A 25424-nucleotide genomic window follows, 5' to 3' on the forward strand; every position below is an offset into this window, starting at 1 on the left:
AATTCTAGTGATCAATAGTTTTTCTTTCGTTTGATTTTCTACACTCGATCGCTATGCAACGCGAAACACGCAATTTGACCCAAGAGGAATGTGTCCAAGCGGTAGTTTTGAAGAAGGGTGGACATACACAAGAATTGCAGAAAGGTTTGGAGTTTCCCATACAAGTGTGTCCAGAATGTTGCAGCGATTCAGGGAGACAGGTATGAATGTCCGAAGACCAGGACAGGGTAGACCACGGGTAACAACTGCCATTCAAGAACGTTACTTGAGAGATTCTTCGTTGAGACAACGGTCGCCTCCTTCAAATTCAGCTTGAGCAAACTCGTAAGGTGCAAATTAGCACTCAGACAATAAGAAATCGCCTCAGAGAATATGATTTAAGGCCTCCTGTCGCGGCAAGAGGCCCAGCTCTTACCCCAGGCAATCGAAGGGCGCGTTTGGATTTTGCGAGAGAGTATATCCATTGGGAAGAGGCCGATTGGGAAAGAGTTCTCTTCACAGATGAGTCTACATTCTGCCTCTTCCATTGTGATCGACGTTCCCTTGTATACAGACGTCCACATGAAAGATATGCTCAGTGCAATTTCCTGAATACTACTGGTTTTGGGGGAGGATCGATTATGGTATGGGGTGGAATATCTTTGACTGCTCGCACAGACCTAGTGGTCGTTGATAATGGAGCTATGAATGCTGATAAGTATATAAGGAACATTCTTGAAGAGCATGTAGTGCCATTTGCCCCATACATTGGTGAAAATTTCTTTTTCAGGAGTACCTTGAAGAGGTTGAAGTCTCTCGAATGGAATGGCCAGCAAGAAGTCCAGATCTCAATCCGATTGAGCAGGTTTGAGACAACCTCAATAGAAGGCTGAGAAGTTCAGAAAATCATCCAGCTACTCTTAATGACTTAGGAATCCAACTCGGACAAATCTGGGAAGGATTAGATCAGAACATTTTAAGATCACTCATGTCGAGTATGAACCGTCGTTGCCGAGCTGTAATTAACGCAAGGGGTGGAAATACCAAGTATTAAATCACTTATCACCATTTCAGTATTTTGAAAATTGTTCATTTCTCTTCCTTCACATAAGATTCGGTGAAATCCTGAATTTTACTTCCATTTAATGTGTCTTGTTTCGTTCAAAACCTTCCCGAGAGAACATAAAAAATAAGTTATAAAGTCAATGTAGAGTCAACTTAAATTTAAAATTGAGATTTTCAGAATGTGCGTTAATTTTTTTGCGCAGTGTATTAATAACCATGTTGTTATGTTCCCAGATGAGTTTCTAGCTTACTGCATGTAGATTTATGAGTACTGGTTGTGCAAAGGGTTGTTGAGGTGCTTTAAGATATTTGAATTAATAGATTCCAAGTGCTATAAGATATTTATTTGTAGCATAATCACAACATTGACACGTGTGTTACTTTAGTTTCAAATCAACAAATTTTACATCATTATTAAACAAATTTACAATTCCCGCTTGTTGATCCTCAATTTTCGAAATAAACAGATTTTACATGCCATTCAAGGTCACTAGTAAAATATATTCAAAATTTTTTTACTTGTTTTCCTTTATATTTGAATGAACAGAGTCGACATGCTTTCTAAACAAGTGATGTCTATTTGTACCGTAATCACAGAAGTCACATTTGTATTTCTTTATCTTTAAATGAACAGTTCTAACGTGTACATCAAGACTATTTTTTTCATTCGTAGCATGTTCACATAAGTGACATTTGTGATTTTTTATATTCAAGTGAACAAAGTTGATATGTTTCCGAAGGTGAAATTTTCTAGTTGCAGCATAATCGCATAGATGACACTTGTGTTCTTTAATTTTCAAATGGACAAAATTGACATGATTCTGAAGGGTTCCTTTTCTGTTCGTTTCATAATCACATAAACTACACTTGTGTTTATTGATATTTAAATGATAAAAATCAATATGCTTTTGAAGTTCCGCCTTTCTGTTTGCTTCATAATCACAGAAGTCGCACTTGTGTTCCTTTAGATTTAAGTGAACTGATTTTATATGTATTTCGAGGTCCCTTTTATTCGTTACAGCATGTTCACAGAGGTGACACTTGTGTTTCTTGATATTTAAATGGACAGCGTTAATGTGGCTTCGAAGTAGTTTTCTACTGGTTGTATCATAATCACATAGATCGCACCTGTGTTCCCTTATTTTAAAATGAACGGATTTTTCGTGGTTATTAATATGACTTTTTTTACTTGCAGTATATTCACACGAGGGACATTTGTGTTCCTTAATTTTCAAATGAACAGAATTCACGTGTACTTCCAGGTCTTTTTTTATATTAGTAGCATATTCACATAAGTGGCATTTGAGCTCTTTAATTTTCAAATGTACAGATTTTATGTGAACTTCCAGATCCTTATTTATATTCGTAGCGTATTCGCATAAGTGGCATTTGTGTTTTTTGATATTCAAATGAACAGATTTTACATGTATCTCAAGACAACTTTTTTTACTTGAGGCATATTCACATAAGTCGCATCTGTATTTTCTGATTTTTAAATGAACGGATTTCACATGTAACTGAAGAACACTCTTCCAACTTGTAGCATATTCACATAAGTGACACTTGTGCCTTTTGATTTTTAAATGAACAGCGTCAACATGATTTTGGAGGTTCGCTTTACCACTGGTAACAAAATCACAGAGGCGACACTTATGTTCTTTATTTTTTCTTTTATTTTTCAAATGAACTGACTTAATGTGGGTTTCGAGGTGGTTTTTATAGCTTGAAACATGTTCACACAAGTGACATTTGTGATTCTTGATATTCAAGTGAACAGCATTGACATGGTTCTGAAGGCTGCCTTTTCTATTTGTACGATATTCACATAAATGACACTCATATTTCTTGATTTTTGAATGGACAGAATCGATATGATCTTGAATGGCATATTTTCTATTCGAAACATAATCGCAGAAGGTACACTTGTGATTGTTAATTTTCAAATGAACTGATTTCACATGCATTTCGAGATATTTTTTTTCACTTACAGCATATTCACATAAGTCGCACTTGTAATTCTGGATATTCAAATGAATGGTGTCAATATGGCATTGAAGACGACTTTTACTGCTTGCATTATAATGACATAGCTGACACTGGTGTTCCTTGATTTTCAAATGAACAGTTTTCACATGTCTGGTAAGGTAACTTTTTTTACTCGCGCTATATTCACATGAGTCACATTTGTGCTCTTTAATGTTCAAATGAACTGATTTTACGTGAGGTTCAAGGTCATTTTTATAATATGAAGCATAATCACATAAGTCACATTTGTGCTTTTTTATATTTAAATGAACAACGCTGACATGCCTCCGCAGATAATCTTTTCTAGTTGTATTATACTCACAGATATGGCACTTATGTATAACTTTCAAATGAACAGATTTCATATGTATGGTAAGGCTCTTTTTAAAACTTGTCTGATAATCACACATATGACATTTATGACTGTCGATATTTGAATTAAGCTCTTTCTTGTGATTTTCCATGCCGGAAGCATTATCAAATTGCGTGCGTTTTTCAAGGTTATATTCTTCAGGAGCAGGATTATCATCCATGTGATCTATTTGAGTTTTACATTGCTCCAAATGAGCCGATTCACAGTTTTTCAGTGCCTCTGATGTTTGAGACAATTCTTTTGTGAAAGAGTCACTAGATGGTAGATTTGTAACAATTTCTGTACCTGAGTGATTTAGGTCACTTTGTTCATTTTTGGTGATGAATTCTTCTCTTCCATGAGCTGTTTTTCCATCTATGAATTGTTCGAGAATGTCTATTTTTTCTAACTTCACACTGAAAGAAATTCGTTTTTCGAGTCAGAATGACATAAACGGATACATGAAAAGGATACTTACTCATCACCGATGAAATGCATCTCTTCTTCAATATTAACACAATGTTCTCCCATATCCATTTCTTACGTGAAAAATACCGTAGAATGTATCTTATGGGAAACTGAATCAAAATGACTACATGAGAAATCTCTTTTGTCAGGATATAGAAACCAAATAGAAACTCTGTTATCTGCGTGCGGTAAAAACGCAATGGTCCGAACTCAACGATCAGCGAACGTTAATTTTATTTCACAAATTCGGGTTTTCATAAAAACTCGATTGCTATTTTTTTTAATTTTTTTAGTACAGTGAACTCGATAATGAATAATCACAGAATAATGCAGAACACAGATAATTTGTCACTATAGGAACTTCATGTTTCTGCCGATAGAGCGCTGGCGTTCGGAGGAGAACGAGTTTTTGATTCGAAGGCAACTGAAATGTGGCGTTGTCATCAGAAAGGAAAAACAGACGATAGAAAAAGACTGGTTCTTTTAAAAGCAATATATTTAATATGTATTCGAATGAAATAATTTCAATTCTCTTTAAAAACCCAATATATTTCGAGCATTGTCACATAACTGACAATTGTTATACATAATATTTGCTATTTGAATGAACAGATTTTACATATTTCGCAGGTGAAATTTCCTACTTGTAAATTAAATGACACATATATACAAGTGTCAAGTAACACATTCCTTGATTTTCAAATGAGCAGTTTTTTTGTGTACTTCAAGGCTTTTCTTTCTACTTGCAGCATATTCGCATAAGTGACATTTGTGCTTCCTGATATCCAAATGAACAGAGTCGTTATGATTTTGAAGTAAATTTTTCCTATTTGTAGCATAGCACAGTGTTGACACTCGAGTGCCTTAAATTTTTAAATGAACAGTTTTTATGTGAATATCAAGGTTTTTTTTCCAATTTTCTCTCAAAAATGCTCTCGGAAATTTTGTCTCTTCTCCCTTTCTTTCCGATGCCAAAATTCTCTTACACTAGCGCAAGCTTCAATTTTCACCATGGTCATATGTTATTCCTTTATCAAAAATCGAAAATAATAATATTCTAATCATCTGTGACCAGGAAGATAGCTCACAGCCAACTTCAACTAGTTTAAATCAAAATTTCGTCATCCCGTGATCGCCAGCGCGGCTATTGGCAAAAACATGAACTACCCTGTTGGTACAAAAAATCTATGCTCTCAAAGCAGCGATCGTTCTCCTTCTCATCTTTCCATACTCTATGGGTACTCTGTAATCTATGTTCAAAGATAACTTTGTCTGTGTTATGTCAAAGAGGTTATGTTATTATTTATGTTCTGTGGTTATGTGTTCAAACAAAGATTAACCTCCTCTGAAAGCTGTGCTAGCAAGCAAAGATTTCTCTTTGTTTATAGTGATCTCTAATCATCTTGTTCATCTTTTTGAGTTCTGAGAATTAATATAACAATCAAAACCGATATGACTTTATCAGCAGAGCAGAAATCTTTCCTCGAAGAATGTGAGATCAAGTTTTCAGAAAGATACACCAATTGTGAACCAGATTTTGCTCAAATCCATGGATCAAGCATTCCACCACCACCTATTGTATTTCCTTGGTACGGAAAATCTAGGTACAACAGAGGGGATAATAGAGGCCAGCCTAACAGAAGTTATAACGAAAGAAGAGATGATAGAGGAAGTTATACTCCAAATAGCAGTAATGATTCTGGACGATTTGGAAGAAGTAAAAATTATTAGTAAATCAAGTAATTACACCTGGATGAATTACCATTTGTTCAGATCCCCCTGTGCTTAGGTCACAACGTCTTAGCATCAAGGAGATGTGCGAGGTTTGAGATATAGTGAAGTGATTTATACCCTTTTGCATGAACTCATTAAAGCTAAGTCACTGTTATTTGTTTTATTAATCTGAGGAAATGTAAACCTTAATGTCAAGTCTGTGCAAACGGGCATTATTGAATTATTTTTCTGTATTCCCAGATTTTATCATAAATATTTTGTGGTTATGGCTGTATTTTATTGTTCAAATATACCCCCTACGAAACTGGTGCAAAGTGATTTTCATATTTATTTGACGATACTTTGTTGATTGTAGCTTTCAATCAACCATTGGAGGAAATATATTTGCTTTTCAGTTAATTTAGCTATTTTTCCCAAATACTTTTTTTTAAGAGAACGATGGGCTTAAATAAACTATTATAATATTGAAGATTGATTATAATGTATGTTAATTATCAAAACAAAATTTTGGATGCAATGTGTTTAAATATAATACCTCAATAAACTACACGATATGTGGTTGTTGCAGAACAGAAATTTGTTTTTTCTATTTTTGAGAGAATCTTTTGACAGAGACTCTGGGAAAAACTTTAGTACATTTTGAAGCTAAAGTGACCACATGATTATCGTGCTATTTGCATAAAGTGATTCTAAACTCATTCACTATCCAATATACCTACCCACCATAAAATCAGCATGCGCACATGCAAGCAGTTGACTTCCAAGTAAGTTATTCAATTCTTCATTATTTTCCTCGCCAGAGACTTCATCCCTATCCTCATTATTTGCATTTTCTGGAGTAAATATAACAATTTCAGGAACATCTATATCATCACATTCAAGTTTTTCATAAGAAATCGCTTAGCATCAGTCTCAACTCCGGCAAGCTCATATTTGAGCTTTAGGAGATATTCATCAAAGCAAAGATCAGATTAACAAATTCCACTCGAGATTGTATCAACGGCTCTCTGTAATCTGCGTACTTTTCTTTCAAGTAGAGTTTTATCTTAGAATTACTCTGCATTATTCAGAGACATGTCTCTGACATTATTTGTAATTCTACTTTAGAGAAATTCAAAGTTGCAATTATGAACCACAGAAACAACACAAATATTTATATATTCTGTGATATAACCTAGAAAAATCCATCGAACTTGTCAAAATATATTGGAAAAATGCAAGCAATATCTTTGGGAAAACACTTTTCTTCCTAAAGCTGAAAATTAGCGACAAATATTTATTTAATTCACTAGTACAAAAGATTACTTTGTTTTGGCGATTAAAACCTTATGATTGTCCCTCCATGGTGAATCATCCCTGAGATGACTGATTTTTTTGAATGGGGTCAAAATGGATATGGGAGCATGCTGTAATAATACCGAGGAAAAGGTGCACATTTCCCATGACGAGTGAGTATGCATTTCCCTTCATTCTCTTGTTGTCTCTGATACTCTTTTTTTCGTTATAATCTTTGGTTAATAATTTTCAAATGAGAAGAAAAAATGGATATGAATGAATGCAGAGACAATGTATGACAGAGGTTCCTCTTTGAAATTCAGTAAGCTCTAGAGTCTAGAACCTGAGGAACAAAGATTAGAGAAGTCATCCAAGAAGATATAACAATATATCTTCTTGAGATTTAAATTTGAATGTAGCATGAATATTGTAGAGGATGCCTTTGATGAATGAGTATTTCTATTTATGGTGATTACCTTTCATCATTCTCAATTTTTTTCCATTTATTTCAAAAAAATTTTTTCAGTGTGAAGTCAGAAAAGAAACTAGACTTGTTTGAACAATTTATGGATGAAAGAGGAGTTATAATCAAGGATGAAGGAAGTGGCCAAATTGGTTTAGATACAGAAGCCTCTTTTGAATGTCACAGATGTTGCTTGGAATATATTCCTCCAAGTGAAGAAAATTGTCTTTATACATGCATAGAATGCAATAATGCTTCCAGTCTGAAAGATAAGAAAGAAAATTTAGAATCTCCTGATTTGGATACACACACAAATCAGAAGTGTCATTGGTGTGATTCTGAAAAAAAATGTGTGTTACATTTCAATTCTGTTTATTCGAAAATAAGAAATCACGAGTGTCAACTAAGTGAATATGTTGAAAGTAGAAAAGAGACCTTTCAAAGGCATATCGCCCTTGTTCATACAAACCAATGTCACTTATGTGAATATACTGCAAATGAGAAGAGTGAACTCAATGTACATCTAAGATCTATTCATTCGAAAGTCAAGAAACACAAGTGTTCCTTATGTGAATATGCTACACCTCGAAAAAAAATCCTTGAAATTCATATGAAATCTGTCCATTTGAAAATAAAGGATCACAAGTGTCATCTATGTGAGTACACTACAAGTCAAAAAAAGTACCTCGAAGCTCATGTGAAATCTGTTCATTTGAAGATTAAGAAATTCAAGTGTTCCATATGTGAATATGCTGCGACTCAAAAAAGACATCTCGATGTTCATACGAGATCTATTCATTTGAATACCAAGAAATATAATTGTTCCTTTTGTGATTATGGTGCAAGTCAAAAAATACACCTGGAAGTTCATGTGAAATCCGTTCATTTGAATATCAAGGAACACAACTGTTCCTTATGTGATTATGCTGCGAAATATAAACATCAACTCAAACTTCATATGACATCTGTTCATTTAAAAATTAAGGAACATAAGTGTGACCTATGTGAATATGCTTCCAGTCGAAAACATCAACTCGATGTTCATGTGAAATCTGTTCATTTAAAAATTAGGGATCACAGGTGTCATCTATGTGACTATGAATCAAGTGAAAAAAGTGCACTTCAAAAGCATATCAGCAGTGTTCATCTGAATATCAAGAAACACAAGTGTTCCTTATGTGAGTACTCTTCGAGTCAAAAAAAATACCTCGATCTTCATATGGAATCTGTTCATTTAAAAATTAAGGATTAAAAGTGTTAACCAAAGATTATTGAGTTAGCTTAGGCTACTCTATAATCTTTGGTGAAGTGAAATATATGCTTCGAAGACAAGAAATATTAAGATACACAGGTGTTGTCATTTTCCGTTAAACAGGTATTTTCGAAAAAGGAAGCTTGAAAGTTCATAAATTTAACATTTCCAGTATTCATCAAGAAAACAGAAGAAAATTAGCTATAACTATCTATAACTTCTAGAGGTAAAATTTCGCGTTTTTCTTGGAAAAAAAACTAAGAGAATTGTCGACTTCTGCCTAACATTTTCATATTGTGCTGAAAAAATGAATACAATTTTTTTCAGGCAGCTAGCACATTTGTCATCTATGTGAGTTTGTTACAAGTAGAACAGAGTACTTTCATTTGGATATTGAGAAACTTAAATAAACTTTTTGAATATGCAGCCAGTAACAAAAGTAACCTTGACACTTACCTAGACTCTGTTCATTTCCAAATTATAGAACACAAGTGTCATCTATGTGACTATTTTACAAATAGAAAATGTTATCTTCGTAAGCAAGTTAACGCTGTTCATTTCAATATTAAGAAACATATGTCACCTTTCTGATGCTGCGTGTTCAAAAGAAACGCTTGATGCTCACATAAATTATGTTCATTTAAAAACAAGGGAACAGAGGTGTCACTTATGTGAATATGCTACTAATGTAAAAAAAAATAAATGAATGTAAAAATTTGAGATATTTATTTTGATGCTTTCTTAATCTATATATCAAGATGGCGGATTCTGAAGATGTGTCGGAAGATCTCCCAATGATAACTGAAATGAACTTCAGAGAAAAATCATTTAAATGTTGTCAGAATAAAACAAATAAAACACTTATTTGTGTAGAGTGTGGTAACATCTATCATCAATCCTGTGCTACTAGAAATAAAATGAAGTGCAAGAAAATATGTGACACCAGAATAGTGTGCTGTGAAACCGCAAAGAACAAAAACACCGAAAATGAAGTGAGTGAACTTGAGAGAATAAAAGTAGAAAATGAATTCTTAAAAAAACTGTTACAAGAAAAAGAGGATAAATATAACCTATTATTAGAAAATAATAATTTATTAAAAATCAATAATCAATTTCTCCAAGAAAAAATTGCAGCTGGTTTGAAATCAGATAAGGAGCCAGAAATAAATACAACAGATAAACATACTCGACACAAGGGGGCAAGAACACAAACAAACCCGGCTGATCGCATTAAAAATAAAACACCAGTTTGGCAACAAATACTGATAGATAAAGATACCCAGATAAATTCTTCACATTCTAAACAACCGGAAAATGATGTTGGAAATAAAAACAATGAATTTTCCAGTAAAATTCGTGGAAACTCGAATGACGTAAATTACCAGCAAAATAGTGAGTTTGAAACAGAAACCAGCAATTGGAAGGAAGTCAATCACAAAAATAAGAGAAAGGTTAAACCTTTTCAGAAAAAAACAATTGGAACAGCTGAAAATGATGAGAATAAAGGTGATTTCTGCGGGGAAGAGAAGAAGGTTTGGCTTTACATATACAGAGTTAAAAGTCAGGTGACAGAAAATAATATAAAAGATTACTTAATGAAAAAACCTGGTTTCCAAAACAAAGAAATAACTGTTAAAGAACTAGCAACAAATGGGGCACGTAAGAGTTTTTGTGTCACTGCACCATTTGGAAAAAGGGAGGAGATGTATGAGGCAAGCTTCTGGCCGGTTGGTGTTGGAGTTAAACGTTTCAGTTTCATTAAACATCGAGAACTAAATGAGGGAGCAAATTTTTTGGATCAAATGAGAATAACGAAGTAAATATCAAAAATACCACTGAAGATATCAAAAAAGGAAAAACAATGTTCAGTCTATTTCACTGGAATGTCCAATGTTTGGGTACTGCAATTGACGAATTGGAATTTGAGTTGAAGAACCATCCGGAGTGTGCTATGGTGTGTTTAACCGAACATTGGAAGAGTAAAGAGCAATTAGAAGTCATGGCAATGAAGAATTTCAGACTGGTTTCAAGTTTCTGTAGAGACCAAAATAAACACGGAGGATCAGCAGTATACATAAGAGAAGACATAAGATGTAAACCATTGAGGAAGTTGTCAAAGTTGAGTGTCAGTGGTGTCTTCGAATGTGCTGCTGTTGAGTGTTGTGTTGGGGGTACTGTTATGGTGGCCTCGATCTATCGTCCCAGTGGCTCAGATATCAATATGTTTTTGGAGAGGCTGGAATTGTTCTTGTCAGCGGCGCGAGAATATAAATTTGATCACATAATTTTGGCAGGCGACTTCAATATACATATAGAATATGCAAACAAGGACAGAACAAACTTCATAAATCAGTTAGAGTCATTTGGATTACATCTCACTGTAGATGCGATGACCAGGATAACACCAGAGTCAGAAAGTTGTTTGGACAATATTTGTACGGACATAATAGAATCTAAGAGTAGTATCGTAAAAATGCATCTATCGGATCACACGGCTCAAAAGCTGACTTTTGCAGCGCAGAGAATAAGAGAAAATGTCAGGGAGTTTACCAGATTCTTCAACGAAGAGGCGAAGCAGGCTTTCATATCAATACTGGGAGAGCAAGACTGGAAGATGGTGTACGAAGTAGATGAGAAGGAGGTGAATAAACAGTGGGACAGTTTCAGCTCAAAGTTTTTTGGACTGTTTAATGAATGTTTTCCGTTAAAATTGAAATTTAAAAAAAAGAGTACATCAAAACTAAATCAAGACCCTCAGTTAATACAATGTAAGAATACGCTAGATATTTTGTTGACTCTGCATAAACGGGATACTAGATATAAACAATTATATAATGAAACAAAAAAAGAATATGATAGGCTATTAAGAAATCTGAAGGCAAAAAATTATCAAGAAGAAATTAAAAAATCTGACAACAAAAACAAAACTATGTGGAAGATATGTAACGAGATTAATGGTAAACAAAAAATAAAAACTAACTGTGAAATTGGAGATAGTGCACTTGATGCAGCCCAGAAATTCAATGTGCATTTTAAAGACAGTGTATCTAAGCTGCTAGATGAATTTGATCATTTTTCATTTCATGATTACAGTAATGTTATTAGGAATGATAAATCAATTTTTCTAAGACCTACAACTCCAGATGAAATTGTTAAGCTGTCAAAATCTTTGAAAAACAAGAATAGTAGTGGAGAAGATGAAATTCCCATATTCATTGTGAAGTTATGCATAGAAAAGATAAAGTATGTTTTATCATATATAATTAATAACTCGCTCAAATATGGAATATATCCAGAAGGTTTAAAATCTGCCTTAATCAAACCTTTACTAAAAACAGGTGATCCATCAGATATAAATAATTATCGTCCTATTAGTTTGTTACCGAGCTTTTCAAAAATATTTGAACATGTGATGGTTGTAAGAGTGCTCTCTTTTTTTCATGATTGTGGTATTTTTACTGAGACACAGCATGGCTATCTTGCTGGAAGATCAACTCAAACAGCTATTTTTCAATTCACAAAAAGTATAGTCAAACTAATTGAAAGTAATAACATTGCTTTGGGACTATTCTTAGACTTGTCCAAGGCCTATGATACTTTAGATCGAAAGCATATGTTGGAAAAACTTAATTTGTATGGCATTAGAGGTAATGCTGGGGCATGGTTTGAATCCTATCTGTCAGCTAGGTATCAGAGGGTAGAAGTAATAAAAGATGGTTTCAAAGAAAGATCAGAACGAATAGAGAATATTGTAGGAGTGCCACAAGGCAGTATTCTGGGCCCAATTCTGTTTATAATCTTCATCAATGATTTATGCAAAATAGCACTGAACTCAGATTTAATTATTTCAAGTTTTGCCGATGACACAAGTTTGCTGGTGGGGGCGAAAACAATAGTCGATCTAACTAATCGAAGCGAGTTTTTCTTTAAAAAAGCACAATCATGGTTCGAACAAAATAAATTGGTTTTAAATGAGAAAAAGACCAACATTGTCATTTTTACTACAAACCGAAGTAGATTAGAAAAACCTGGTCAAATAACAATAAATAATAATGAATTTTCTATTTCAGAGTACACCAAATTTTTAGGTGTATACATTGACAAATTTTTAAAATTCGACCACCATACAAATATCGTGTCAAAGAAACTTAGCGGAATTTGTTATGCTATACGAACAGCTTCTAAATATGTTGAAGTAGAATCACTCAAAATGTTGTATCATGCTAATTTTGAGTCAGTATTAAGATACGGCATAATTTTTTGGGGACTTAGAGAAAATTTGGAAACTGTGTTTGTTATTCAAAAAAGGGTAATTAGGGTTATATATAAAATGAAATACAGAGAAAGCTGTAGAGGAGTATTCAAACAAAAAGGTATTCTAACAGTGAGCGGCGTATATTTGAATGATTGTTTGCTTTTCCTGTTTAAGAATAAAAATAACTTCATAACTACTGAAAAATACTCATCAAGATCATTGGACATAAACTTTCCTATACACAGATTAACATTAACAGAAAACAACCCATCATACATGTGTATTAGAATATTTAATAAACTACCAAAAAGAATAAAATCCATCTGTAATCTAAAAAAAATTCAAGAGAGAAATTTATTCTCTATTGTTAAACTTAGAGCCATATAGTCTAGCAGAGTATTTTGGTGCAAACTTAGTTTGATCTTTCCTGCCTTTTTTTGACGTCATTTCATTTATTGTTGTGTTTATATGTGAACATGTACATTATTTGAAATAAAGTGGTGTTATTATTATTATTATTATTATCGTCCTACACCAGAAATCTTATCTAGAACTATGGATATATATCTAGAATAAGAGATCTCGTAACCTAAAATATCAAACTTGAATAAGTAAAACTCTAAAATTATTGAGCGTCTTTGCCCGATATATTACTCAAACACTAAGGTTAGTCATTTGGCCGTTAGACTATGTTTATACCTAATCTTCAATTCGGTCAGTGAACCACACTTACAATAATTTACCATTTCTATAAAAAAAAGGAAAATTTGTTGCCACAACCTATGGACCTACCCTCCACCCTCCATCATTGAACCATAGCCGTCTTTAAGGACTCTATAGGTTGCGTTCACAAACTTACTCAGAGCAAGCTCTGAGTAAGCTCTGATTACCCGAAGCGTTCACAAACGTACTTTTAGTTCCTCAGAGTATGCTCTCTGAGCATGACCATACTCATACTCTACTCTCGGAGTAAGCAGAGACAAGAGAAAAGAGAGACTGCCGAATAGATAGGCAACACGGGGGACACGTTTTTAGAATTAGGTTAAGAATTTTTGGAATCCCGTCGGAAATGGCGCTAGTGTTTGATGGCCAGTTCAAGAACTAGTGGATGTGGATGAAAGAAATCTGTAATCTATGACAGAACTCAAGTCAGCTGATTTCCGTCATTCCGTCTGAGTTTGTTTTGTTTTTTGTTTAATGCAAAAAGTTAGAGTATTTCGAGATTTTTGTTTATTCCCCGAAAAAGAAATTGTTTGCTTTCGAAAACATGGTGAGTTTTTGTATATATTTCTATTTTATAATCAATTAAAATTATGTATTGCTTGATTTTACAAAATTGCGAAATGTTATTCATTTTTTGGATACCAAAATATAGAACATTTTTTCAGATCCCATGCCCAGAAGAAACAAGAAAGACTCAAATGGCTTTCAAGTCTGGATGGCTTTAAACAATAAATGCCACACAAAAGTTGTAGGGACCAGGGATTCAAGTTTTTGAGAACTAGAAGTCTCAATCTAGGGGATCCTCCAGGAAATATGTTTGCTGCTTTTCGAACTGTTATTATTACATCATATAAAACTGCAATAATTTGATATTTGACCATTTCTAAATCTAACAAGAGTTATGAAAATGATGAGATTGGCATATTGTACCGCCATTTGGACATATTGCATCGATAACCCCTAAGTTGAAATTATTTTTTAAGTCGCATGTAACATTTTTCTGGTTTACATATGAAGAACATGTGGACTCGGTTGTTCATGATTAATTGGATTATGGTATGTATTTCTCTAATAATTGTAAAAAAGTATTACGATAATATACAATATGATATGAGCACATAGAAATAAAGCCTGAATCCATCAATTTCAGTTATTCATGTGAATCAAAGTTCAGTTTTTGTGTTTAGTTTGGCCCATATTATTTATCCATTCAACCCTTTAAAAGATCAGTTCCTTTATATAATGTATCCTGTACAATATTGTAATTATAGTTGTTATTGTCAAATATTTCTATTATATATTCATTTCGGTTAAATTTCTGTATATTCTTTCTATACAAATGTAATTTTCTAATATTTTCCTGAATATATATTTATTTCAGTTGATTTTCTATTTTATTACACTATTTCATGATTCGTCTAAAAATCTATAATTACCAAGTTTGAAAAATACACTCCATCGACTCTCTCTACTCCTATCGTTCTTTTAATCGAATCTTTCCCACTAAACTCGATAAAAAGAACAATAGGAGTAGAGAGAGGCGACGGAGTGTATTTTTCGAACTTGGTAAATATTTCAAAAACGAGGCCGTTATTTGAATTTCCCGCGCAAATTTTTTCGGATTAGTTTCTCCAGTAGCCAAGGGGGGCGCCACAAAACGTGTCGCCCATGAATAACACTGAATTGACTACTCTCCTCTTTCCCTTTCTCTATGGGAGTAAGTTTATGAACACACCCATAGACGGCTGTGATTGAACTAAAGAACTTTAGTTCAATGCCCTCCATACCACAACCATAGAAAAATACAACTGGAAAATTCAGCCATGATAAGGGGAACATCAGAGATATAGAAGAAGATATCTTTGAGATCCTATATCTCTGGGGAACATAGACAAACTAAGAAGTATGGAGAGTAGAGAGAAGGAGAACGATCGCTGCTTTGAGACCACAGATTTTTTGTCCCCTAAAATATGTACCAATAGGGTAGTTCATGCTTTTGCCAACAGGCGCGCTGGCCATCACGAGAGTGCGAAATTTTGTTTACACAAATCAAATTGTAGTTGGCTCGTTGCCTGAGTGAACTGTTTCCCTGGTGACAGATGATAGGAATATTATTATTGTCGATTTTTGATAAGAGAACAACATATGACCATGGTGAAATGTTGAAGCGTGCGCTAGTATAAGAGTGTTTCGGCATCGGAAAGAAAAGGAGAAGAGATAAAATTTCCGAGAGCATTTTTGAGAGAAAATTGGAAAAAACCTTATCACAAGAATCAACTCCGAATCAATTTGTGTGTCAAGAGCATTTTTGCGATGAAGATATCAAAAAAATGATGGATTCATTATAAACGAAATCGAAATTGTCATCTCTCGTGAGAAGTTGACTCTTCTGAATAAGAATGTCTAACCAATAAAACTACATGGTTCAGAAGTAAATATTCTTGAAGAATTTTGTTGGCATAACATAATATATGGTTTATATCGGTTCTCAGCTGAGTATTGGCAAAAGAATCTACTCTAATACCTAAGTGATAAATCTGAGACTGCTACCTTTTGTTGTCTTGATGTGTACTACTCCTCACTACGGATTTATATAATTTTGAAGATTACGGTAAACCAACTAACATAGCTGCTTTCAATAAACAATGATAAACAAAAGTAGGTACAATTTTTTTGATCAGTGATTTCTTTTGAATTTCATTGATTTCGACTTGCATTTTATTGCATATAATTCAGAGAACTCATATTCAATATAGATTTGAAGAAAGGTATTTGAAAAATCATCAGAAAAACCACGATGATACATAACCTTAAATAAAATGAAGGCTGTTCATTTCAAATTGACGCTTGAATCCCCACCCCTTATCGATACCCGCTGTAATCGCAGCGACACCTATCCTACGTTTCCCGTTTTCGGGGACACATTTTTAGTACGTCGATCGTTCTCCTTCTCTCTACTCTCCATACTAAATAAGCCATAAGAAGTTTGGGGAAAAAAAAATCTGTGGTCTGAAAGCAGCGTTCGTTCTTCTTTCTACTCTCCATAGAAGAGAAAGAATAAAGAATAGTTCCTTTGTCTGTGGTTTTGAGTAATATAACCTAGAAAAATCCATCGGACTTTTCAAAAAGTTAAAGTGGGCATAAAGTAAGTCTGTTCTGTGAAAGTGGGTTCCTAGTTCCTGAGACAACAACTCTTGTCAAAATTAAATAGTGTGCAGTGCAGTGATCTCCTTATAACTTATTACTCCCTGTGTTTTCTGTTAATCCCGGTTGGTGAGTGTAAAATTTTTGCTTGCTGACAATAGAACAATATCTTCTCACATTGATAGTTGGAAGATATGTAGAAAATCTTACACATGTTTTGTTTTAGAACTCCCCCTAGGCCATTAGCCTGGAATTCATTTGTTATATAGACACACTAAGATGTTCCCCTAAAACAAATACGAATTCATGAGATAACAACCACCGGGGGAGTTTAAATACTTACTAATTTTGTAAATCTCATATATTAGATTGCATATAGTGGTTTGGTAAAAGTCGTCGATATCAACAACTGGTTTTGTACGTTTTTTTCCATATGGTCTGAGTGAGTTCTTCGTCACCATTCATCTTGGAAGCAATATTGAGAACAATGAGTATCTTATTCCCAAGGCACCAGCAACTTACTGTAAGAGATAAGTAATTAAAATTTTATAGACATTCGAAACTTATAGTTAGTCATGAAATAATTGATCCTCGATACTTACAGCTGCAAGAGATAAAAATATCCATCTATTATCACAATACAAACTGACTAGTTCAATTCAGATCGTAACACATGTTGATATCCATATCGGCGGGTGGTATCCATCTGAATTCAATTCTTGTTAACCTAACTCTTCGACCAAAACAAAACTATTGAAATGAAATCGCCAGTGCACTGGCACAGCCCTCTTTAGACGGCTGTGGCACCGGCAACGTAGCGCAGTTTTGACAACTGAAATTCTGAGAAATTGTCCGTTTTTGTGCGTATTCCAAGGTGGTTAATGTTAACATGACAGTTTTTTTCGAACATTCATCAATGTCCTTGGGTTATTACTATTTCATTTTTACTTGTTACCTATTTTTTGATTGCAGTAAATTTAAACCAAATGCAACTCTATTATATGTAAGTATTACCCAGTTGAAATTTAGATTGCCCATTAATATTAGAGAAGTACACACGGGGTATTCTTTGTGGGAATAAGGACAAATACTTTAGAACTTTTAAAATATATTTGGCGACAAAGAATACCCCGTGTTAAACCTTGGAGGACACTAAACTCACTTACATTAGAGAAGTACTGTTTAACAGCTTATTAAATGCTTTTTGAATACCTAAATTCTTGTCAGATTATATTATAGGTGGTTGATTGTAGACAAGTTCCATATTGGTGCTTTGGAAATGTTGTCAGCATGCAAGCTTCTCCTTTGTGCATTTCCATGTGTGTTGCTTCCCTTCTTTCACTGCTTGGCTATTGCATACTAGTTTAAACATGTTCTGTGATTCTAATTTGAGATTTTTTGCGTGATGATATAGGTACAGCCTAGACTCTTCAGCCCTAGGAATCATCCAACAATACTTTGACCCAGGAAGCGAAAAAGAAGAGGATATTGGGTACATAGCATATTTCCTGAGCCCCTGTGTAAAAAAACGAACAAAATCGATCAGCGTCTGAAAAGTGAAGTTTTTGAACAGCTAAAAGGATAAAACACATAATATGGAACATACAGAATTGCTTGATAAGTTAAAAGTTATTCTACGTTCTGCTCCTAGTGACGTACAAGAAGATGAGGTTCAATCTGTAGCTCAAATTCTGAAAGAGTCAAAACTTACTTCACTCCATCTCGCCGACAGTAATATAGGATGTAACGGCCTAAAATTTCTGACACAAGTTTTGAAACACACCCAAATTCATACACTCGATCTTAAACAGAACAACTTAAGGGATGAAAGTGTAAGATATCTGGCGGAATCTCTAAAAGACACCCAAATAAAACATCTCGATCTGAGCGGAAACAGAGTTGGAATCGACACAGCCAAATGCCTGAATGAGATCCTGAGTAAAACTAAATTGAAGAGCCTCGACCTCGATGTACATTGCCGAGAAGCTCCCGACGATTATAATTATATCTCTCACGAATTGTTTCGGGGTAGGGTTCACATCACTCTCCTCAACAATAAAATCGGCTTCAAGACTGCTCAATATCTGAATAAAATGTTTCCGAGTATTTCTGAACTGACGCTTGGTCTGATCTTCGAAGCCGATGATGTTCAATATTTGGCTCAAGCTTTCAAAGGTACCAAGATTGGCATGCTGAGGTTGTATTGCAATCACATAATGCAAGATAACGGTGTTGAATATGCAATTGGAGCGTTCAAAGATAGTCAAATCTTCACTTTGAATCTGAATGGGGAGAAACTACCTTTAGAAGGAGTTCAACGTTTGGCTGAATTTTTAAGACGGGTTAAAGTTTTGGATCTTCGACTTTGTAATAATCAAATGGGAGACGAAGGTTTGAAACATTTAGTACCAGCCCTGAAAGATAGTGATATTATGTATATTCATCTCCCGGGGAATGATATCAAAGCCGAAGGAGCTCAGTATTTATCTGGAATCTTACGAGATTCCAAGATTGTTTATATAAATTTGTCCCATAATACTATTGGAGCCGATGGTGCTAAATATCTAGCAGAAGGTTTGCCGGATAGCCAAGTTACTTCTCTCGATCTTACTGGAAATGGAATCGGATATGTGGGATATCAATATCTTGGCGATGTTGTCGATGATACCAACATATCTTGGGTTAATTTACATCGCAATAATATCGAAGCAGGATTAGCAGAAGGAGAAAAGTTTGATCCCAATAAAATACCGAGAATTAGCAAGCCCGTTCATCGCAAAATATGCAATATGTTTGAATTATTAGTGTCACTGAATCCTCTGACTAATAAGTTCGAATTTATTGCACCTAGAAATATGAAATCCTTCTCTATTTTTGAGATGGAGCTTTACGCCTTCTTTTTTAGAAGTTTAAAAGATAATCCGAATTGTGAGGTACATATTTTCGACTTGATGTGTAAAGCCGAAAATGGTTTTAAATTGGATATAATGAACAAAATTAATGAGTTTTTAGAAACTAGGCAACACAAATTCAATACTTTCTTTGATAGTAAATTACCGTGTTTATTAGAATCGTTGGGTAGGGTTAACGGTGCAAATATTGTGAGGTCGTTCGAAAATTTAGAACTGTCTGATATTGTACAAAATCTATTGTTACATAGGGTATTTTACTATGTAGATGAAAAACAGGAAATTTTACATCCGTATATTTACAAGTTGTTAGATAAATATAATATGCCTTTATTTAGTGATCGACTTGAGCCGAACAAAAGAGCAGATATAATTGCTTTCTTTCAAGAATATCCAGAAATGGACTGTGCACAAGAAATTGTAGATTTGTTAGGATCACAATCCTATTTATAAAAAAAAGTTTTAGGTGATTGTTTCTTTTGAATTCAGTATCTATGTTTGTCTTGTTTATTTTATTATATATTTTTTTATTGTATGATTAAAATAAAATTGACCTAATTATTATCAGTTATTTTACTTGAAAAAAATCCAAGCAGTATGACTTTAATTATATTTATATATATGATGTCTGGTATATACAATAACTTCTCTTCAGTATACTAATTTCATGTCCAATCAGTGGGTGATTTGGCAAGGGCGGTACTACCATGCCCACCCTTTGAGAACTTGAAAAAATATTTTTTCGAATTTCGAAAAATGATTTTATTTCTCACTTCAAATAAGAATAAATTTTAAAGTAGTTTTCTATCAAACATACAAGGTGTATTCGAAGATGAGGCTTTATTTTCAAACAAAAGGTAGAACTGGTCAAAATGAAGCGTTTTACCAAAAATCACCTATACAAAACTTTCAAAATGACAAAGTTGAAAAAAAAATTGAATATGATTACTGAAATACATCCTGATACGATCCTAGACCGTTTGTTAGTTGAATTATCGCAATGCGGTGGGAAAAAACTTATCTCCTGATTCGACCATGTGGTTTCGTTTATTGGCTCGTTCGTTATTTACGTGGTAATGAAAATGGAAACTAAGGATTGCTGAATTTTTCCCATTATTTTTTAGTAACTCACACGATTTTATAAAATGGCTCATTTCGATACAAACTGACAAAAGAGAAAAGTGTAAAAAATAGAATAATACTTCAAAATCTTACCAATAAAATTCGTCTGAATTATTCACGAATTTTTTCACAATGGCATCACAACCTTCTTGTAGGGACATTCCAGCAATCGTCTTAAAAATGGGATGAAATGGGGAAACATCATAGCACTTTTTCAACATAACTAACACAAGCACTTTCAAGAAACTGCCTCGATTTTCTACACTTTTTTTCACCCTAAATTGCACAATACAACAATTATGATTCTCTCAAAAGTGACCTGATGCATCTAATCCGATGAACTTGGTACTGAACCATTCATTGTATAGCCATATGTTTATGTGTTGTTTCGTTTTTGCAATGCCGGAGTCACCTTCCACAGTCCCGTACTTGAAATTCAATTACATTTTGTCGTCATTTTAGGGGTTGTATCTCAGCCATTATGGATATTATATAAACTGCTCCACAAGAGTTAGGGATATCGTATTCAATCGTTTTTGAAAGTATGTAATCTTCGAGAAAATCGCTGTAAAATCATTTAAAACTCAATAACAACTTGAATCGATCCAGAAAAAATCAGTATGAGACATTTCGTCAATCTGGTCGCCTTTTTTCTCAAGTTTGGTTCTTTGCATATGCTTGATAAATGTTCCTATTTTGAAATGAAGTCAGTTTATCAACGGCTTCGATTTGAAACGAGTTTTCTGAAAATGCCAAGACGTTAATTAACAAACGCTGAGGCTAATAGGGCTATCGGAATGCTACAGGGTGGCCTAACTCAGGTTGTTGTAGCGGAAAGGCTCCAAGTCAGCCAAAGTGTGATATCTCGACTTTGGAATAGGTTCAGGGAGACAGGTTCCGTGTTGGAAAGACCAAGGCTTGGTGGGCGACGAAAAACACACCTGCTCAGGATCGTTTCATCACCGTTTAGGCGAGAAGAAACCCTACATCTATACGTGTAGAATGCTACGGAATACTCTTCAAAATGCAGATGGGGTCAAAGTTTTCATCGAAACCATCAGACCATCAGTTTGAGAGAGGTGAATCTAGGTTCTAGACGTCCATTAAGAGGAGTTCCATTAACACGTGACCATAAGCGTCAAAGACTGGAATGGGCAAGGCAACATATCAATAGGAACGATCAGTGGCGTAGTGTCCTTTTCACTGATGAATCCAGATATGGACGATTTTCAGATTCTCGAAAAATGAAGGTATGGACAATCCCACGCATACCCCGTAATCTTCGCTAGGAACAGGAACAAGCAAAAAATTCATCAAAACTTGAGTTTTTCGTCAATAATAGATCGTTGAAATGTAAAGATCTGGAAGTTTTCTTGGGGATTGGATCATCCTAAAATCTGCAGTTCCCCAGGACCGCAAGAAAACAATAACCAAGATTTTACCGAAATTGGGAAGGGATGCTAGCTTGAGTGTTGTAATTTACAAGAATAAATAAATGAATAACCAAATATATGATGATTTTATTCCCAGTCAGTTTTTCCCAATTAATATTTGGATTTTCTGATGCTTTGCCATATCTTGTAACTTGTAGTGTGACCTTCAAGTGATCAATATCAATATCTATTTATCAAAATTAGGAGCAAGAGGAAAATTGCAGCTATAGTGGAATTAGCTAATGAAACCACACATTTCACATTGAGCCGAATTCTCTTCTCTTTCCATAATTATTGAGTATAAGAGTAGAAAGCTTCTTTCCCGCGTTTTTCAGATACAAAACTAAACTGCAGTGCGCATGCGGTGACTCTAGCGATTCGAACGACCCTGCTTTTGTGTAGGGTTACGGAAAATCAACCCGAGTCAGTGATCGAGGTAGCAGCACCGTACTTTCCGAACACGGGTTAGATGTTCGGGTTAGGTAAACGAACGCAAAGATTAGGGATCGAATGAACCCGAGTAAGTTTCCGAAATCGTCTACAGTGAACTGTTGGCGTTGACAAATCCAGTATGTCAGATACAGGAATCTGTGGAGAACATCACTTCTCGTATCCAGTGCCACATAGCGATTGAATGACGAACTAAAAACCATATTTTGGGTGGAGATAAGGAAGTGTCAAGCCACTGCTAACAAGACGTCCTCTAAGAAATATTACGTTTTGTTCCAGACACTCTTTAATGAATATAATATCGTGAATTGCAGGCACCAAATTATGAAGGTTCTGGCTTCAGCAACCATTTGAATCCTACTGAATCGTCCAAAGAATTTACGAACTTCTCAATTTCTTGCTCTGTTGCCAATCGACGAACAGCACAGTAATTCTTTTTTTCCTTTGGAAAAATTTGTTCTATACTTTGAACTTCATCTTCTTCTTCATCAGAAGTGTCTATTGGTGCATTCGATGTGCATGGCATATCCATAGGTAATCTGAGATTATGGTGTCCAAAAACACAGAGAGCTGCCATATGGTGGCACACTAATTGGTTCCTAGGGCATGAGCAGGTTGCAGTCACGATTCCATCTTCTGCATCTAAAGATAGCTGAAATAATAAATATGTTTTAATTTGAAATTGCTTCATGATAAAATTGTATTTTTCTTACCTCAACGGAATATACCCTGTCCTTCATACTTGCTTGCACTTCTCCTTTAAGTAAAAAAGGGTGTACTTCAGGATTAAAATGTGTACATACGACATTTCCACTGTTAAAATAATATTCTCCCTTCTCAAGTTGCGAAATGTAGTCTTTGAAAAATGAAAGAATGTTAGTCATTGAAATTATTCGGTTTTGAGTCATCTGAAAGAAATATCAATAGACACATATAATGAGGCTTAAGGCATAATATTCTTCAATATTTCCTTTCAATAATAGGAATAATAATTCGAAATTCAAATATAAAAATTGAGGTTATGGAGGTTCTAGGTAAGATATATTTTCAGCCTTATAACAATAACAACTCTCATCCAAAACTGAATACACTTACCTTGACATTTTTTATTTATCAATAATAATAGAACGATGAGAACACTAATAAATCTTCAGGTTTCTCACTAGTCACTTCAGTCCTCGCCACAGATTACGTTATCTGTGGTCCTCGCTGAAAACAAATGTTTAAATTATTACACCAATATTCCTTACCGCGAAAAAGAACCGATAGATGGCGCCGCCAGCATTCATTGAATTTTACCGACATTAATTCCGATACGTCTCCATAGATGGCGCTTTTACATGAACCAAATTTTGCCCCGGTGTTGCCTATCTATAGTTTGTCTATGCCTACTCTGTAATCTGTGGTCTATGCTTCAGTCACTTGTTTCTACTCTTCTTGTCTTGTCTTCTACTCTCTGTAATCTGTGTTGTCCGTGTCCAAGGCATAGACATGTCTCAATGTCTATGGTCCAAAGATTATTAATCTGTGGATTACTCTTTCTTTGGTCTATGTATGGAGAGTAGAGCCAGAGTCTGGATTGAACTCTATGAGAGAAGGAGAACGATCGCCGCTTTGAGACCATAGATTTTTTGTCCCCTAAAATATGTACCAATAGGGTATTTCATGCTTTTGCCAACAGGCGCGCTGGGCATCACGGGATGGCGAAATTTTGATTTGAACTAATTGTAGTTGGCTGAGTGAATTGTCCTCCTGGTGACAGAGGATAAGAATATTATTGTTTTCAATTTTTGATAAGAGAACAGCCATGGTGAAATGTTGAAGAGTGCACTAGTGTAAGAGTGACTCATAGAAATCACCATAGACAGAGCGAATATTTCTCAGATCTATGGAGAGTAAAAAGAAGGAGAACGATCGCCGTACTAAAAATGTGTCTCCAAAAACTTGGAACATAGGAGTCGCTGCGATCGCTACGTTTATCGATAAGGGGGTGGGGATTTAAGCAACAACTATAGTTTACATTTGAAAAATCAAAAATAACTGTCATATCTCGAAAATGAATGTATCGAAAAATTTAATAATATCATAGTCGAATTCCTCATAAAAAAGTGCCTGTAGAACGTAACAAGGGATTTCGAATACGAGTTCAAATAAGCGAGTTATTCAGCTTCATTGAAAATGACAATTTCTCGATTTTCGTTTATAACTCAAAAAGTGAAAAAATATGTGAACGAATTTTATTGGTGAGATTTTGAACTTATATTCTATTTTTTTACACTAAAGTCTTTTTCTGTCACTTGGTACCGAAATAAGCCATTTCATAAAATCGGGTAAGTTACTAAATAATATAAAACCATTTTCAATTTTTTTTTATACCTTGTCATTTCGAAAGTTTTGTATAGGTAATTTTTGGTGAAACTCTTTATTTCGACCAGTTCTAGCTTGTTAAAAAAAACCTCACCGTTAAATACACCCTGTATATCTTACAATATTTGAGTGACCATTGGCTATTTTCCTAAATTTCAAAATATTTATTATCAAAATTCTCATATATCGGAAAATATTTTATTTAAATTTCATCATATGGTACAACAATAAAAAAGGCAGTGCATTACAGTATTTAATAAATTTTTCCTTTTTTATAAAAAAAAATATACATTCAGCAATCAGTCTTCAAATTACCGAAGGTAAAATCTTTTATTTATACATTGCCATTGATATATTCCTACATAAAATATATAATTCACATATATCCTTAATAAATCAATAAATTCA

At 34.3% G+C, this 25424-nt stretch overlaps 4 protein-coding genes across 9 annotated transcripts; 2 read left to right on the plus strand and 2 right to left on the minus strand.

Annotated features, from left to right (window-relative positions):
* Positions 1-1372: 1372 nt before the first annotated feature.
* LOC123307486 (zinc finger protein 845-like) lies at positions 1373-4209 on the minus strand. Its single transcript, XM_044889814.1, has 2 exons — positions 3900-4209; positions 1373-3837 (listed from the first exon to the last, which is right to left on the minus strand). The coding sequence occupies exons 1-2, from the start codon at positions 3956-3958 to the stop codon at positions 1560-1562; spliced, it is 2337 nt and encodes a 778-aa protein (XP_044745749.1). The 5' UTR covers positions 3959-4209; the 3' UTR covers positions 1373-1559.
* Positions 4210-5189: 980 nt separating this feature from the next.
* LOC123307506 lies at positions 5190-5889 on the plus strand. Its single transcript, XM_044889853.1, has one exon. The coding sequence runs from the start codon at positions 5342-5344 to the stop codon at positions 5618-5620; it is 279 nt and encodes a 92-aa protein (XP_044745788.1). The 5' UTR covers positions 5190-5341; the 3' UTR covers positions 5621-5889.
* Positions 5890-6899: 1010 nt separating this feature from the next.
* Positions 6900-20194, plus strand: LOC123307492. Of its 5 annotated transcripts, none has more exons than XM_044889822.1 (3): positions 6900-7071; positions 7425-8539; positions 18150-20194. In XM_044889822.1, exon 3 carries the CDS (start codon positions 18331-18333, stop codon positions 20095-20097), a length of 1767 nt encoding a protein of 588 aa, XP_044745757.1. In that variant the 5' UTR covers positions 6900-7071; positions 7425-8539; positions 18150-18330; the 3' UTR covers positions 20098-20194. The 5 variants fall into 5 exon arrangements, with proteins under 5 accessions (XP_044745757.1, XP_044745759.1, XP_044745761.1 ...); XM_044889824.1 differs by having other exon boundaries at positions 6900-7051; XM_044889826.1 differs by lacking the exon at positions 7425-8539.
* Positions 20195-22917: 2723 nt separating this feature from the next.
* LOC123307505 lies at positions 22918-23831 on the minus strand. Of its 2 annotated transcripts, none has more exons than XM_044889852.1 (3): positions 23745-23831; positions 23363-23505; positions 22918-23301 (listed from the first exon to the last, which is right to left on the minus strand). In XM_044889852.1, exons 2-3 carry the CDS (start codon positions 23387-23389, stop codon positions 22972-22974), a joined length of 357 nt encoding a protein of 118 aa, XP_044745787.1. In that variant the 5' UTR covers positions 23390-23505; positions 23745-23831; the 3' UTR covers positions 22918-22971. The 2 variants fall into 2 exon arrangements, with proteins under 2 accessions (XP_044745787.1, XP_044745786.1); XM_044889851.1 differs by having other exon boundaries at positions 23363-23557.
* Between the last annotated feature and the right edge of the window lie 1593 nt (positions 23832-25424).

This window comes from Coccinella septempunctata, chromosome 2 (assembly GCF_907165205.1).
Source record: "Coccinella septempunctata chromosome 2, icCocSept1.1, whole genome shotgun sequence".
NCBI classification, from domain to species: domain Eukaryota; kingdom Metazoa; phylum Arthropoda; class Insecta; order Coleoptera; family Coccinellidae; genus Coccinella; species Coccinella septempunctata.

Bases quoted from the DNA above. Each gene is read 5' to 3' on its own strand.
- LOC123307486 (XM_044889814.1), bottom strand. From the start codon at position 3,958: ATGGATATGGGAGAACATTGTGTTAATATTGAAGAAGAGATGCATTTC. The intron at 3,838-3,899 runs GTAAGTATCCTT...AATTTCTTTCAG, and splicing joins ATGCATTTCATCGGTGATGA to TGTGAAGTTAGAAAAAATAG.
- LOC123307506 (XM_044889853.1), top strand. From the start codon at position 5,342: ATGACTTTATCAGCAGAGCAGAAATCTTTCCTCGAAGAATGTGAGATC.
- LOC123307492 (XM_044889822.1), top strand. From the start codon at position 18,331: ATGGAACATACAGAATTGCTTGATAAGTTAAAAGTTATTCTACGTTCT.
- LOC123307505 (XM_044889851.1), bottom strand. From the start codon at position 23,557: ATGACTCAAAACCGAATAATTTCAATGACTAACATTCTTTCATTTTTC. The intron at 23,302-23,362 runs GTAAGAAAAATA...TTATTATTTCAG, and splicing joins ACAGGGTATATTCCGTTGAG to CTATCTTTAGATGCAGAAGA.